This window comes from Anas platyrhynchos, chromosome 6, assembly GCF_047663525.1.
Source record: "Anas platyrhynchos isolate ZD024472 breed Pekin duck chromosome 6, IASCAAS_PekinDuck_T2T, whole genome shotgun sequence".
Classification (NCBI taxonomy): Eukaryota; Metazoa; Chordata; class Aves; order Anseriformes; family Anatidae; genus Anas; species Anas platyrhynchos.
The window spans coordinates 22477527-22490775 of NC_092592.1; the positions used below are offsets into that span (position 1 = coordinate 22477527).

General features: G+C 38.4%; 1 protein-coding gene across 6 annotated transcripts in view; it reads left to right on the plus strand.

Annotated features, from left to right (window-relative positions):
• The window catches only part of WDFY4 (WDFY family member 4), a 175037-nt gene that overhangs the window by 105593 nt on the left and 56195 nt on the right, over nt 1–13249 (plus strand). For all 6 annotated transcript variants that reach the window (XR_005266603.2, XR_005266604.2, XM_072039558.1 and 3 more), the window contains 3 exons: nt 10541–10618; nt 11508–11708; nt 12534–12585. Coding sequence is in view for 4 of the 6 variants with exons in the window: in XM_072039558.1 (XP_071895659.1) it covers nt 10541–10618; nt 11508–11708; nt 12534–12585 (331 nt within the window). In the remaining 2 variants the exon portion in view is untranslated. The remainder of the gene's footprint in view (nt 1–10540; nt 10619–11507; nt 11709–12533; nt 12586–13249) is intronic.

The following is a 13249-nucleotide window of genomic DNA, read 5'->3' on the forward strand; positions in this document are numbered from 1 at the left end:
TTGCTACCTTGTGCTTTCTTGGAAGTCTGAATAGCCATGCAGGGGCAAGAGGAGCACTATACAAAGTCAGGTGCTCCTTTAGCACTTAGAGGTGACAGAGTTGGGCAAGCTCACCAGCAGGAGGGTCTATAAAACTCTTGAATACAGTACTAGAGGTTTCAAAATCATTGGCTTTCCTGTTTCAGAACAAGTCTTCTGATCTTCTTCTGCCTTCCCTGTTCCCTACCCTTCTTTCCTCATTTTGCTGTTGAAATCTTAGGGTATGTAATTAATTTTTAGGTTAGCAATGACCAGTTATTTTTGTTGTTTTCAACAAGCTGCAAGAGCAGCAAGAGACTGTTGTAGCCAACCATTTATGATTTCAGTAAATTGCAAATCCATTATCAGCTTCTACCATGCTGAGGGTCTTAAGGTTCTTTCTGAGGATGAATGCCTGAGCAAGGTTACAAGCAGAATACTTCTAACAACTGTAAGACATGCTGCCTCGGGGCTGTAGATATAGTTGTTATGCTTTCCAGGAAATGCACAGCCTCCTGAGTGGTACAGCAGGCCTGATCATGCCTGTCCTCTCTCATTTGGGTTCATTAATTGCATTCCTTTGCCAAAGGGTGATAGAGTTCTGGGACTTCATTCACTCCTGGCTGTCAATCTTGCTTCTCATTTTTTGCAGCCATATATACTGGTGTTTTGCATTAAGTGTGAAGGAACACTGAGAAATGACCTGCTTGAAACTAATATTCTTAAATCATATTTGCAAACTATTGGGTCAGACATTTGTGTGCAAAAGTCTGTATTTTAGAGGGTAGTTTTAAACAAGACTTTTCAAGCAGAAGTGTTTCATGTTGAACTGAAGACTGATGGTGCACCTGCAGACCCTTGTAGGGGTGTGGAATACTTGGCCCCAGCACGTAATATCAGCATTAGCTCAAAATGCTGTCAGTGGGTTTTTGAGTTTGGTAAAAAAAAAAAAAAAAAAAAAAAAAAAAAAAGCTTTACGTCAACTTGATGGACATGAATTTAGAGACTTTGCCATGATCACACAAGATGGTTAGTGGTAGAACTAATACTGGATCAGCACTTTCAAACACTAACTGCTTATTTCCTGTATAGTTACGGCGTCTTTCAATAACCAACTGTAAAATCAAGAAGGATGTTGACCAGCCTGGGTTTTCAAACAATACTGAGGCAATTAGATCAGAGAATGTTTAAGGGGTGGAAGTATGTGGGTTTCATCCAACCTCTCTGGTGTTGGATGAAATGAACTTATTTTAGATATAACAGTAAGGACGCAGGATGGACAAGCTCATCTTAACAGTCCATGGTAGGTGAAATGAAGTTTAAAAAATATATTATCTGAAATATAATCACAATTCTTATTTAAACAAACATTTTTCTTACTAATTACTCTATTGGTCTTTTACCTGCTTTTTGGGTTAACTAAGTTAAAATAAGCAAACATAAAATGGTATTTCTTTGAAAAGTGCATTATTTGTGTAACATCTTTATCTTCAGATAGAAGGATAATTAACATCACTAATTATCTAATTAAGTTCATTAACCATCCACCAACAGTGCACTGTGAAGTTGACATTATGTTCTACTGTCAACAAATGCTTTGATTTCTTAGGAAGTAATTAAAATGTAAATTAGCATGTCATTAAATGCACAAGGGAAGATTAGAATCAAATATTCATTTCAAAACTGCTCATAGCACACATTTTTACTTCAATGAAAGCAGGCACTTTGCTATTAATGATGTATATTAAACAATTTCCATTATAATATTATTGTCTTGTTTAATAACTGGCTCAAAGCTAAATTACAGTATGCTGCAGCAAGCTGGAAAAAGTTTCTTTAACTTTGAACAAAGAATTTTTTTGTCCTCTTAAGCAGTTATCTGATGCACTGTTCATTTTTCATTTTCAGATTGCTTAGAAGATCATAATGAAATAATCCAATAGGTCAATAGGTTAGATAAGAACTGCATGAAAACATACAATGCAGAGCTACCTGATTTTATGTAATACAAATTACTGAAATTTTTGAAATATTTGTGATACTTTCCACATTCATTGAAGATAACTGTTTAAAAGTGAAAATGGAATATAAAGGTTGCATAATGATGAAAACAAATTATTAGGCTAACTCAGATCCAATAGCTATTCACCCCATTGTCCTCCCCTAAAAAGCCAATACCAATGGTAAAGGAGATGGTGTGTTACAGCACAATGCACAGTAGAGAATCTATCCTACCAAAGTTGTTCCTTTCTTGATTTGTATCAGTTATAATTCATCTAAAGCCTATAACACAAGATCCAATATCCCTTCCAAAACTTTGTATAGGTAACTATTCAAATGGCTTTTTTTTCTGTTATCCCGTGCCAGTGAAGTTCCTCTATTTAATTACATACTGTATGAAAAGTTTTCATTTCCTGCATTTTTTTTTTATTTTTTTTTGGAAAATGTGGTGCTGTTTTGTTTTTCTTTCAAGTTAGAGACTGTCTGATTCAAGCTTAAGCTTGGATATAGGATTTCAGCCAGTGGAGTTTAAGGCTTAAAGCTGTTAGCATTGTAGTTTCAACTTTCAGCTGCTGGTTGGAGAGTTTTATTTTCACATAACAGAGATCATGCCAAATGAATTGAATAGTATTAATGTGGATGGAAGCAGAGCTTTATTTGGATGCAGAGAAACCTTAGAAACAAGTGGTAGCCAGTGAAACAGAATTACTTTTTCTATGCTGAATATATAGAAAGAGAAATCACTTTTCATACTTCTTGTTTTAGAGATGTCCATTTGCTTCAGGAGTCCTGATGGAACATTTATAATAATTTCAGGAGAATTATTTGAAGTCAATTGCTTCATGACTTATGCTGTTTTTTAGTAGAAATCTTTATAAGAAGAAGAGTTATGACCAACTTCACTTATCAACAAGTTATGAAATTATATGTGGCATATTATCTCATTCAAGGAGCAGTATAAAATGTATACAGGAGTTCAGGTGCCCAGAAAATTAAGTATGCATTTCCACCAGAGAACACGGATTTAAAATAGCAGAGTGTAATTTGATGATGATGCATACAAGTAAAGAATAGGAAATCGGGAAGTTCTAGAAATCTCCGCAGGATGAATTTAAAGGTTCCTCTTAAACAAGGGCATAGTTTGCCTGCCTGTGCCCTCATTCCATGTTGTTATCCTTGCTAGCCAGATTAAAGCTTGGTTGTACTTGACTGTGTTCCATTCATACTTTCTGTTGCTATGGAATAATCATGTCACCTTTAAATGCATGTCATTTTAAGAAAACTGTTAATTTTGTGGACTATGGAGAGATGTTTCTTTCTATTCTGGACTCTGAGCTCTAAGCATATACTAATATTTACAAATTTATTTCTTCAGCTAAAGGATTAGAAATGCACATTTTTCTTAAACAAAAGCCATAATTCAAATATAATCAGAAAATTCCAGTGTGAAGTTTTCAGATAAATGTACTATGACACTATGTAGTAATAAAGCCCTAAGTTACCACAATTGTGGCACTTGTTAGAAAAATCACCATTTTCAACAGAAATAAGAAAATGGTCAGAAAGAACAAATGAAGGAAAGAGAGACCTTACTCCCAATATCACTGAAGAATGACTTTCAGCACTCGCTAGAAGAGGTAACACCTGTTCTGTAACTGGAGGGAAACTGAGTGCTCAGGAGGTTGAGTGAATTATCTCAAAGTCACACAAGTCATTCTCAGAGACAGGAATAAAGGACAGATCTCAACTTACATTGAACTTTTTAGCTATTAGGAGGTAACTTTCCTGTTCTCACAAGAATTATCTCTTCAGTAGTATCAGCTGTTGAAAAGGTGTGTGTGTGTGCATATATACACAATTTATAAATATATAGTTGATGTAGAAGAAGGGAAGTTTCTGTGCTGCTCAAGTTTAGCTGACAATACTGTGTTGACTCATCACATGTACACTGTACTTTGAGTTTATCCCCTTGAAACTTACCCTTGTGTTGGGGTACATTTATGGAGTATTGAAATATGGAGGTTTTTCTCATTAAGCTTGCTATTCCCCAACCAACTGGAGATGCCAGGAATCCATCCATGATCCTTAGGAGCAGTTGGCAGTGTGCATTAGCCTCCTAGCGGGTTGAGGCACGAAGCTTACATGCAACACTTAACTGCTGGAACTGCAGTCTGTTGAAAAACTAAATGAATTTTGGCAAAGTAACAATAAAATCCACATGGCAATAACAATTTTGTGATTCAAAAGAGCCTGAAAACAGCTCTTAATGTGGAGAGTATATGCTAAGAACTAGGACAAACTGCTCTTTGATGTTAAAAAAATACTATCTGCCATAGCTTAATGTTTATTACCTGGTGACTAGTGAAACTTTTTTTTTCCCTTATGAAATGAACCTACTTGCTTCCTGGTTCACAGCCATTTACTTGAAAAGTAGTCTGGTTATGAAATAGTTGTCTTATTGTTTGTTTGCACAGGGCAGTAGCATACCTGGCCTCTGATTCACCATGTTAGATTTAGGACCTGGGGTAGATGTGTGTCATTGGAAATGGTAGCCCGTTTTTCTTCTGTAGCTAAGTACAACAGGACTGATGAATTGGAGACTTCAGCCAGCTTTAGTAATTTACTGTGACACTCAGATTCCTCTCTGTAAAATGGCAATGCTACCTGTAATCCTATCCTCTGCTTGTGAGGCTGATTTATTCTCCATGTTCTAGCAGGAACAGACCAGAAGTATTGGGCTTCAATTGTGTATTTGTGGGGAGGGGAGAGAAATTCTGGTTAGATTTGTGGAAACAGGATGAGTATGAGAACTGAAGTAAATACTACAAGATAGAGTTCATGCTTTGGAAGAGTTTAGCCTCAAAACTTAACTGTTGCCAATCTAGCTCTGTAGCTATGTAAATAAGTGTTTCAGGAATTTTTCCATTAAAACAATTCTTGGCTTTGGATGGTGACTGCAAAAACTGATACATTTTGTAGAAAATGTCTCCTGCCCAACTAAATCATATGGTCAGTGACAGGAGATCCACACTGGTTAGTCCAGGGAACAGAGCTGGGATGTGGAGCTGTTGACAGAGGAGCAGTGCTGCACCACAGACAGACACCATTTAACGTTGAACTACTGAGAAACATACCTGAGTAAAACGGAACAATTTTCCCCTTGTAAAATGACATTTTCTTATAGTTCTGTGTCATTAAAAATGCAAATTCTGTTTGATTCAAGATGAAAAGTGGTTGAAATATAAATCTTACATTAATAGCATGTTTGTCATTTCAATGATGCTCATTTTCTGTTTACTGCTTTTTCAGTTGTCACCCACAGAGGTTTTAATCACACTTAACTGTCACTTTTACGATGTCCAAGTGCTGTTCATTTATTAAATGTATGCTTATATCTTAATGCTTGGATTAAAGTCAAATCTGCACCCCATCTTAGTAGCAGAAAACCCATCTGTAAAAGTTGTAATAGAAATGATAATTGATATTGAAGAAAAAGTAAATCTGTTAATACGCAGTCTGTTCTTCAGGTCTGACAGTATCACTGAAGAGATTTTTTTACCTGCAGACCTCTATTACTTCAGATATTTCACCCACAAGTAATAAGTTTGGGTAGTTTTACCTCCAGTGTCTTGTTTTTCATAAATGTGGTTGTTAAAACACATTTAGTCAAGCCTAGTTACATATTATCAAGCCTAGTTACAAATAACTGTGATTTTAACATTTTTGTATTTTTTATAAACTGGAACTAGGTTTTGTATTTTCTGGTATGTTCGCAAGCAATAATAAGTAAGAAATGTTGCATTGTTTAAATATAAGTGTATGCTTTAACACCCGCTGAAACAGAGACTTTTATGAATGAGCTATCAAATCTGATTCTGCTGTGCACAAGCTACTTGCTAGTTACATACGCTAATTACAGGTACTTACATGTACTTTTTTCTGTCTGTCAGAGCACCTTATGTGCTGTTCTATTTGTCTGCTGTGCCCATAGAACACTTTCAGAAAACCTAGTGATTGTTCAAATAGCAAAAAACAAACAAACAAAAAACAAACAAACAAACAAAAAAACTCCCAAATAGAATTTCGAAAGGAATTTTAGAGGAATTAGGGATATGGACTCTTTCTGTAACATAAGTACTAATATAACATAAGTACTAATATCTGGCAAATCAACTATATTAGAAAGTGTGCTGGCACTAGGAACAACTTAATAGCAGCAGAAGGGATTTCCAAATTGGTTTAAGTTGTTCCCCCTGCTACTGCAAATTATTGCCACATTCATCTTTGTGAGATTACCAAGCTGTTTCAAAGTAATTCAGGTTGGTTATGTACCATCACCAGTTCCCATTCATAGTGGCGGGATGTTCCAGAGACTCACTTGTCTTAGTTTCTCCAACTGTAAGGTAGAAATAAAGGCACTTACCTCCTTCATAAATACCTCTGATAGGTACTTTCCTATCAGAGAGAGTAGAGTACCTATGAGGAGTGGTTGAGAGAGCTGAGACTGTTCAGCTTGAAGAGCAGGAGGCTCAGGGAAGATCTTACTGATGTGTACAAATACCTGAAGGGAGGATGCAATCATGACAGAGCCACACTCTTTTCTGTGGTGCTCAGTGCCAGGACAAGAGGCAATGAGCAGAAACTAAAACACAAGAGGTTCCATCTAAACACCAGGAAACCCTTATTTTCTGTGTGGGTGATGGAGCACCAGAACAGGTTGTCCAGAGAGGTTGTGGAGTCTTCCTCCTTGGAGATCTTCAAAAGTCATCTGGACACGGCCCTGCTTGAGCAGAGGGGTTGGACCAGGTGACTTCCAGAGATCACTTCCAACATAAACCATTCTATGATACTGATGAAAATCACTGTGCAAGAGTAGATGTTTTTATTTAATACATCTAACATAGCTGCAATGCTATGCAAGTGTTCTTTGTGTACATATCTATTTGTTTATCATACTTATTTAGCTTAGAAAAGCAAAAGAAGTAGATTAACATCACTAGTTCTAGTCCTCACCAACAGATGCTGAAAACACATGCTTCAAATTAAGTATTTGGTTATTTTCACTGTCATCTGTCTGACTACTGACTTTGTTGGATTGGACCTGTACACTTGCCATTGTGAGAGATCTGGATACATGGGCTGTCCTTTTGGATCTTCATCTTGAAGCTTATTTTTATTTATTAAGAGCTTTGGTGTACGTATGTTCTGTAATACAACATGCAGCCTGTAATTCCCCAAAGAAAGCCCCAAAGCGCAGAGCTCCAATGACATAATGTTTCTTTAGGAAAGATCTGTGGCATTTGTGGAGTCTGTATCAGGCAATGTGAGTTTATTATGGCAAGCCTGGGTATTTATGGACTGCAGGAGTGTTAAGTGATATATATACACACATGCACATATAACACATACATATAAAAAATAGACATAAAAACATTCCAGAGCTCAGTAGGGAATTGATAACTTAAAATTTACACCTCAATCTTTTTTTTTTTTTTCTTTCTCTAACCATTTTTTATTACAAACAGTCCTTCTATTGCTTTTGTTGAAAGAAATTACAGAAAATCCACTCTCTGGGTTTTTTGGCGTGCCATTTTTCTCTGCTTGCCAGCATTTTTCTTCTTGCTGGTTTTACTATTCCTCAATGCTAATCATTTTCACTTTTATTTGCCTGAGGTCTCCATGCAGCAAGAGGAAAAATGGATTTGGATTCTGTGCGTTGTACCCCCTTCTCCCCTGCCATCCCCCCGCTCCCAGTAGAGAAATAGCTTGTGAATTCCATCACCTTTTGAAGCTCTAAATATTGTCTGGGGAATGTGGGCTAGCAAAATGACGTGAGTCTACTTCCAATGCAAGTGCCTAAGGCTGCAAGGTGGAGAAGTCTGTATAAGGAAGACTTAAAGTGTGTTACTGTGCTCAGTTTTAGGCCAGGATGGATTAATATGGCCTTTTAGTCTGATCTTCCTTAGAATATATGTTACACTTTCTGCATTCAGAGTTGCTTTTCTGTATATTGAAACACAACCCATACATAATGTCACACAATTCTAATAATTATCAAAGCTGATATATCCTTTTTGTTCAAGATAAATATTTAACCCTAACACGGTTGTGTTCAACCTACAGCATGGAGTTGCCATTTTAAAGGATAACCCCCTACAGTATATGATTTCAGGATGTGTCTTTCTAATGGAATCTGCTTATTTATTAGCAGGTCACAGCAAATGTCACACTAGTTGTTCATTAAGCTTTACTGTATGGTCTTAATTGTTCAGACCAAACATTGGATAGATGATAGCCTGGTCTATACTCTTTTCAGTGTGTGTGTGTGTGTGTGTGTGTATATATATTTGCAGTCACAGCGATCTCCAGTTTTGTTAACTGTTCATTTTATTTTTACAGCCAGATGGATTTCTTGTGGGGGTGGTCACTGGGGACATGCTCATCTGGTTAAAGCTGACTAGCTAGAGCTCATTTGGAAGCCAAAGTGGTTAGTCTTCATTCCACCAGATGTGGCTAGCAGAATTTTTCCTTCAGAGAACCCTCCGTGTGTTTGGAAGGCTCGGAGCTGTGTCAGGGAAGGCAGTGAGAACCTTTTCAACATGGGCTTTGAGCTCAGGGATCTGATCAGTGACCATGTCTGAAACACAGAGTGTGCGGAGCTGAAACAGCTGCCAGCAGGGCACTGGCTCTGCTTGAACAGCCTGCGGGTATCTGAAATGGTTGCTAATACATGGAGGGATTGGTTGTCTACTCTGAATGGCTTTTACCCTATGTCTACAAAAAGCTGGGATCTCAGCTCTCCTCCTGTACTGAGCCTGGCTCAACAGCATGGAGATTCTGTTGCTTTCTAGGTCAGCCTTTATGGGAGTTTTGCATGAATTATAGAATACTTTTGTGAGGCCGCAACTGTGATTACAGGTTTAATGATGCTTTAAACAAACAAAAATGTAATGACTTTCATCAGTGTAAAACAGGAGCTTCCTGCAGGGAAACAACAATAAATGTGACTTCACGGCAGGGGTGCAGACCTGGCTGACAGCCAGCAGTAATCGGCACACCACATAGACCTTGTGTGTTAACTTAATTAGAGCACAGTGCAAGCAGCAGCTAGACAGTTTGCTGTGAGGAATCACTGTCAGCGTGGCACAGAGTCCATGCATTTAAAAGTTACCCATCTGATCCATGGCTGTAGGTAGCGAGAGTCTGGGACTTTCACAGCCAGTTTAGACTTGGGCTGTGACTCAGAGCAATCTGACTTTCTGACCATTGTTAGAAACCCTTCAGGGACACTGGTGGGCAGAAGACCTTTTGTGTGGCACTGAGGGCACTTTAAGCTGTCCTATGTAATCTCTGAACAGCTTCTGCCTTCTCTGCCACTACTAATCCTCAGGACCTTATTAAAGGAACAGAAACTTCTGCTACTCTCTGTAATGCAGTTAATAAACAGCCACCCTGATTCATTTTCTCTTCATCTTATTGTTTTGGTGTACCTCTTACACATTTGGCTGGCGATTGGAGTAGATATTTATGGTTTAGATTGTATTGTGGCTTGTGTGTATCTGTGTAATTCAGCAGTGTTTAGGAACATCATTGTGAGTCCCATAGCAACCCATTTGCAAAGTGGGGAATGCAGCAAATAATCTCCTGACAGCAGTTTATCAGTCTCATGCTTGCACAGAGACCCTTCCTTAGCTTAAGTTCATTCATATACAATAACAAATGCAGTGACTATTGATGCAGGTTCACTGTTCTCTGAGTCTAGAACATCCTGGAAGGGAAGGTGGCCGGGAAGTTGTGTCAGACTGCTTTGGGGGACACGTATTTCCAGAAGCACATGAGTAATGCTGGGTTTAAGGCGTATCCATGCTGCATAGTGAAGCAGAGGCAGTTACTGTGGTTGTCATCTTGCACTAGCACAGCTCTACAATCTTCTAGTTCTAAAACTAGCTCAGAGATCTCTGCATCATATTCCCATTAAATAGCAGATTTATACTGAAAGTCATTTATTGCTGGTAGATCTAGGCTCCTAAATATCAAAAACATTTTTAGGAGCAGTTGTTTTCCTGTGTGCAGAATGGGGACATGGACCAGCCCTTTGTCTGTGCTTTCTGTTTATACAGCAAGGAGTAGGTGTATAGTTAGAAATCCCAGATCCTTACCTCAGTTGGAGTCTTGACAACAGCAAATTGTTTTTTGTTTGTTTGTTTGTTTGTTTTTGCTACTTGTAATACTAAATATCTTAGGTCTGAAAGGAGAAGCCTTGCAGTTTTGTTTTCTTTCTCCGTCTTGAGTAATTCCACTAATGACCCTTGTTAAGATCATGGATATGTTCATTTCCTTTGTGTGAGTGTGCAGCTTGCTCTCAGATGATTGCCTCATCACTGTGCTGTCTGGAGAGCTGTCAGGCCGTATTCCCTAATTATTTTTCAGAAGACAGAGAAACTAATGGCTGCTTTTGTCCTTTGGGGCTTACACTTGCAGCACCTTGTATGGGTGTAATGTGTTCTGATGTTTCTTCTAGGGATTTGTGTCATGTATGGAACAGTACCGAAGAACTGGGCAGGAGCTGTATGCCTCTTTGTACAAGGATCATGTACAGGTAAAGAACAGGAATGTTGTGTGACACCTTTCTGATTTTGAAAGGTTGCTCTTGGACTACCCTCAGAATCAGGCATTTCAGAGGTGAGATAAGTAGTGTGCCTGTAACAGGCAGTGAGCTCCATTGCTGACCTCATCACTAACACATGATACAGGATCCATCACTCACCAAATAGTCTGCAGATCCTCACTTTATCTTTAGGAGCCTTTTGTTGTTGTTGTTTGTTTAATTGATTTATTCCACTCATACGCTGGCAGAAATGAAAGTGAGGGCTTTGACCTTTTTTCTTGGCAGCCAGTAAAACTTTTCAAGAGAATTCACTCATAGTCAGTAAAATCTCACAGGTATGTTTCTTTTTCAGGATTGACCTTCAGGGACCAACAAGCTTTTAATTCTTTGAAATTTGAAATTCACCTCTCCTTTAGATTAATGTTTTAGTGTGTTCCTTCTCACCTCCTCCCCAAGTAGAAATATTTAAATTTATGCCATGTTTGGAGGGAGTATAATATTTTTCTGAAACTTTCAGACTCTGTTTTCATTGAGCATGGTTGTTGCCATTAAACATGAGTTTTGGCCAGAAAAATTGGAGTTGAATGAATCCTCTGTGAAGCTGCTCTCTTGGCTCACTGCTTTTGAGCTAAATATCTAAATGAAAGCAGCTGTTCTCAAGGAGGTTGAAGTAAGCTACATTCTTATGTCTGTTGCTTTTATCTGATTAGTAGCATCTCCCAGAGCACTCTTTTGGTAGTCAGTCAGACCTGTGCTGGGTCTGCAACACTTGCTCTGCTGTGGTCCCACGTGGCAGATCCCTCTAAATCGCTGGGGCGGTGTCATCACTGGGTGGCAGGAGGGAAGTGTGGAGGAGTGACAAAGTGGTTCTGTCCCACAGATGCTGCAGTGTGGTTACAGCAAAGCAGCCAAGGACTGGATGGTACTTGAAGAGCAGCTTTTCTACAGGAGAGGCCCATGGGGAATTGCCTCACAGTCCTTAGAGCAGCGATGGATTCTTGACTGTTTTGAAGGGCCTTCACGTATGAGGAGGAGGATTCAACATGGGAACACCCGAGCAACGATACGAATGAAGAGTGAGGTAGAAAATATTTACAGGAGGTGCACAAATTCTGTTACAGTTGCTGGTGTCTTTATAATCCTGTTTCTACTGCTTCTTCATCACCTGATTTACCCATATGCTCTGCCATGCATATGGAATCCATTGAATCAGTCTTTGTTTGAGAGAGAGATTAACAGCAACTGCAATGAATTTGGCAGCCATGGAATGATTTTCCATCTTTTCTAATACAAAATCTAAAATAATTGAGAATATAACCCAGACATATTTTTCTGCTTGTAATATCTCATGGGTATAGTATTTTGCAGTGTATCCAGCAGAGTCTGGTTAGAAAGCTGCACCATCCTGTTAGCCTTATGCATATTAGGGCTGCTAGAACTAGTCAATGATCAAGAAGGGGAATTAGAGTGGTTTGAACTAAGCATTGACCTGTGTATATGGGGAATTTAGTACAGCCTGTCTCCATAGATTCTAAGTGCCAAATCCTATCAGTCAGAAGCTGAAGCAATTAATATGTCAAGAGGTTTCCATCTTTAGGACATTTTCAGCTTTTATACAGAGTTTGAATTCTGACAATTTTCTGCAGTCTGGGTTATATGATTTTATCCTATAACAGGCCTCATAGAGGTTCATCTTTGAAAAGACAATAGACCTTGTGCTTAATTGTTGACACTTATTACTCTTACATCTAGTTCTTTTTTGGGGTCCTTTCAAATGTGTTTATTTGATTTTCCAGGGCACTTACCTGCAACATAGTTCCAAATCTGTGCTTTGCTCTGCAGCAGGGTTTTGTTTATGTTTACGTGACAGCATATTCTTCTGTAGTCATACCTAGTCTCTTTTCAGGTTCTCCTACCAAACAGAAATGAAACAACCCCCACTGCTGAAGTGGATTCAGGTAATGGTTTAGGGCTAAATTACATTGTGGTAGTGGGTAAATACAAACAGCCAAAGAGAGCTGTGGACAAGGCTCCAGGTCAGAATTTGGTCTAGGTAAAAAGCTGAGTGGCAGTGTTCTGGGCTAAAAAATAAATAAAATAAATAAATTTGAACGTCTATTAAAAGATTGGCACAGTTATTATAGGTGGTATAAATACCTGGTGATAAATGGCTCAGGGAAGTGATTATAGGAAATGTGAGTTTCCAAGAATGTGGACAGAATAATGGAGAATGTGAGGAAATCTCCAAGAAAATTAACATGTCAGATTTGTTTTTCAGTGTTCAAAATGGGACCAGGTTTTTCAAATATAGTAATTGTCAACATTTTTCATTTCCCAAGGCCAGGATTTCTGTTACATGAGACATTAAAAGAATGAAAACAACAGACTAGTGAAATATGGTACAGAGGTTGATAGGTTTTCAGAGGGAGGAAAAAATTAAGAAGTTCAAGTTCAGAAATGTCAGCCAAGTCTAAGGCTGTGGATTTTATGTCCAGCTTTTAGTGTACATTGTTGGATATAGGCAGTATATTGTTGTATGTTTCTTCATGTGCTAGGGCCCAGGAATTGAGGGAGAATGGAGCCTATTTTTTAGGCTCAGAACAAGACTGAAGTACTATGTAG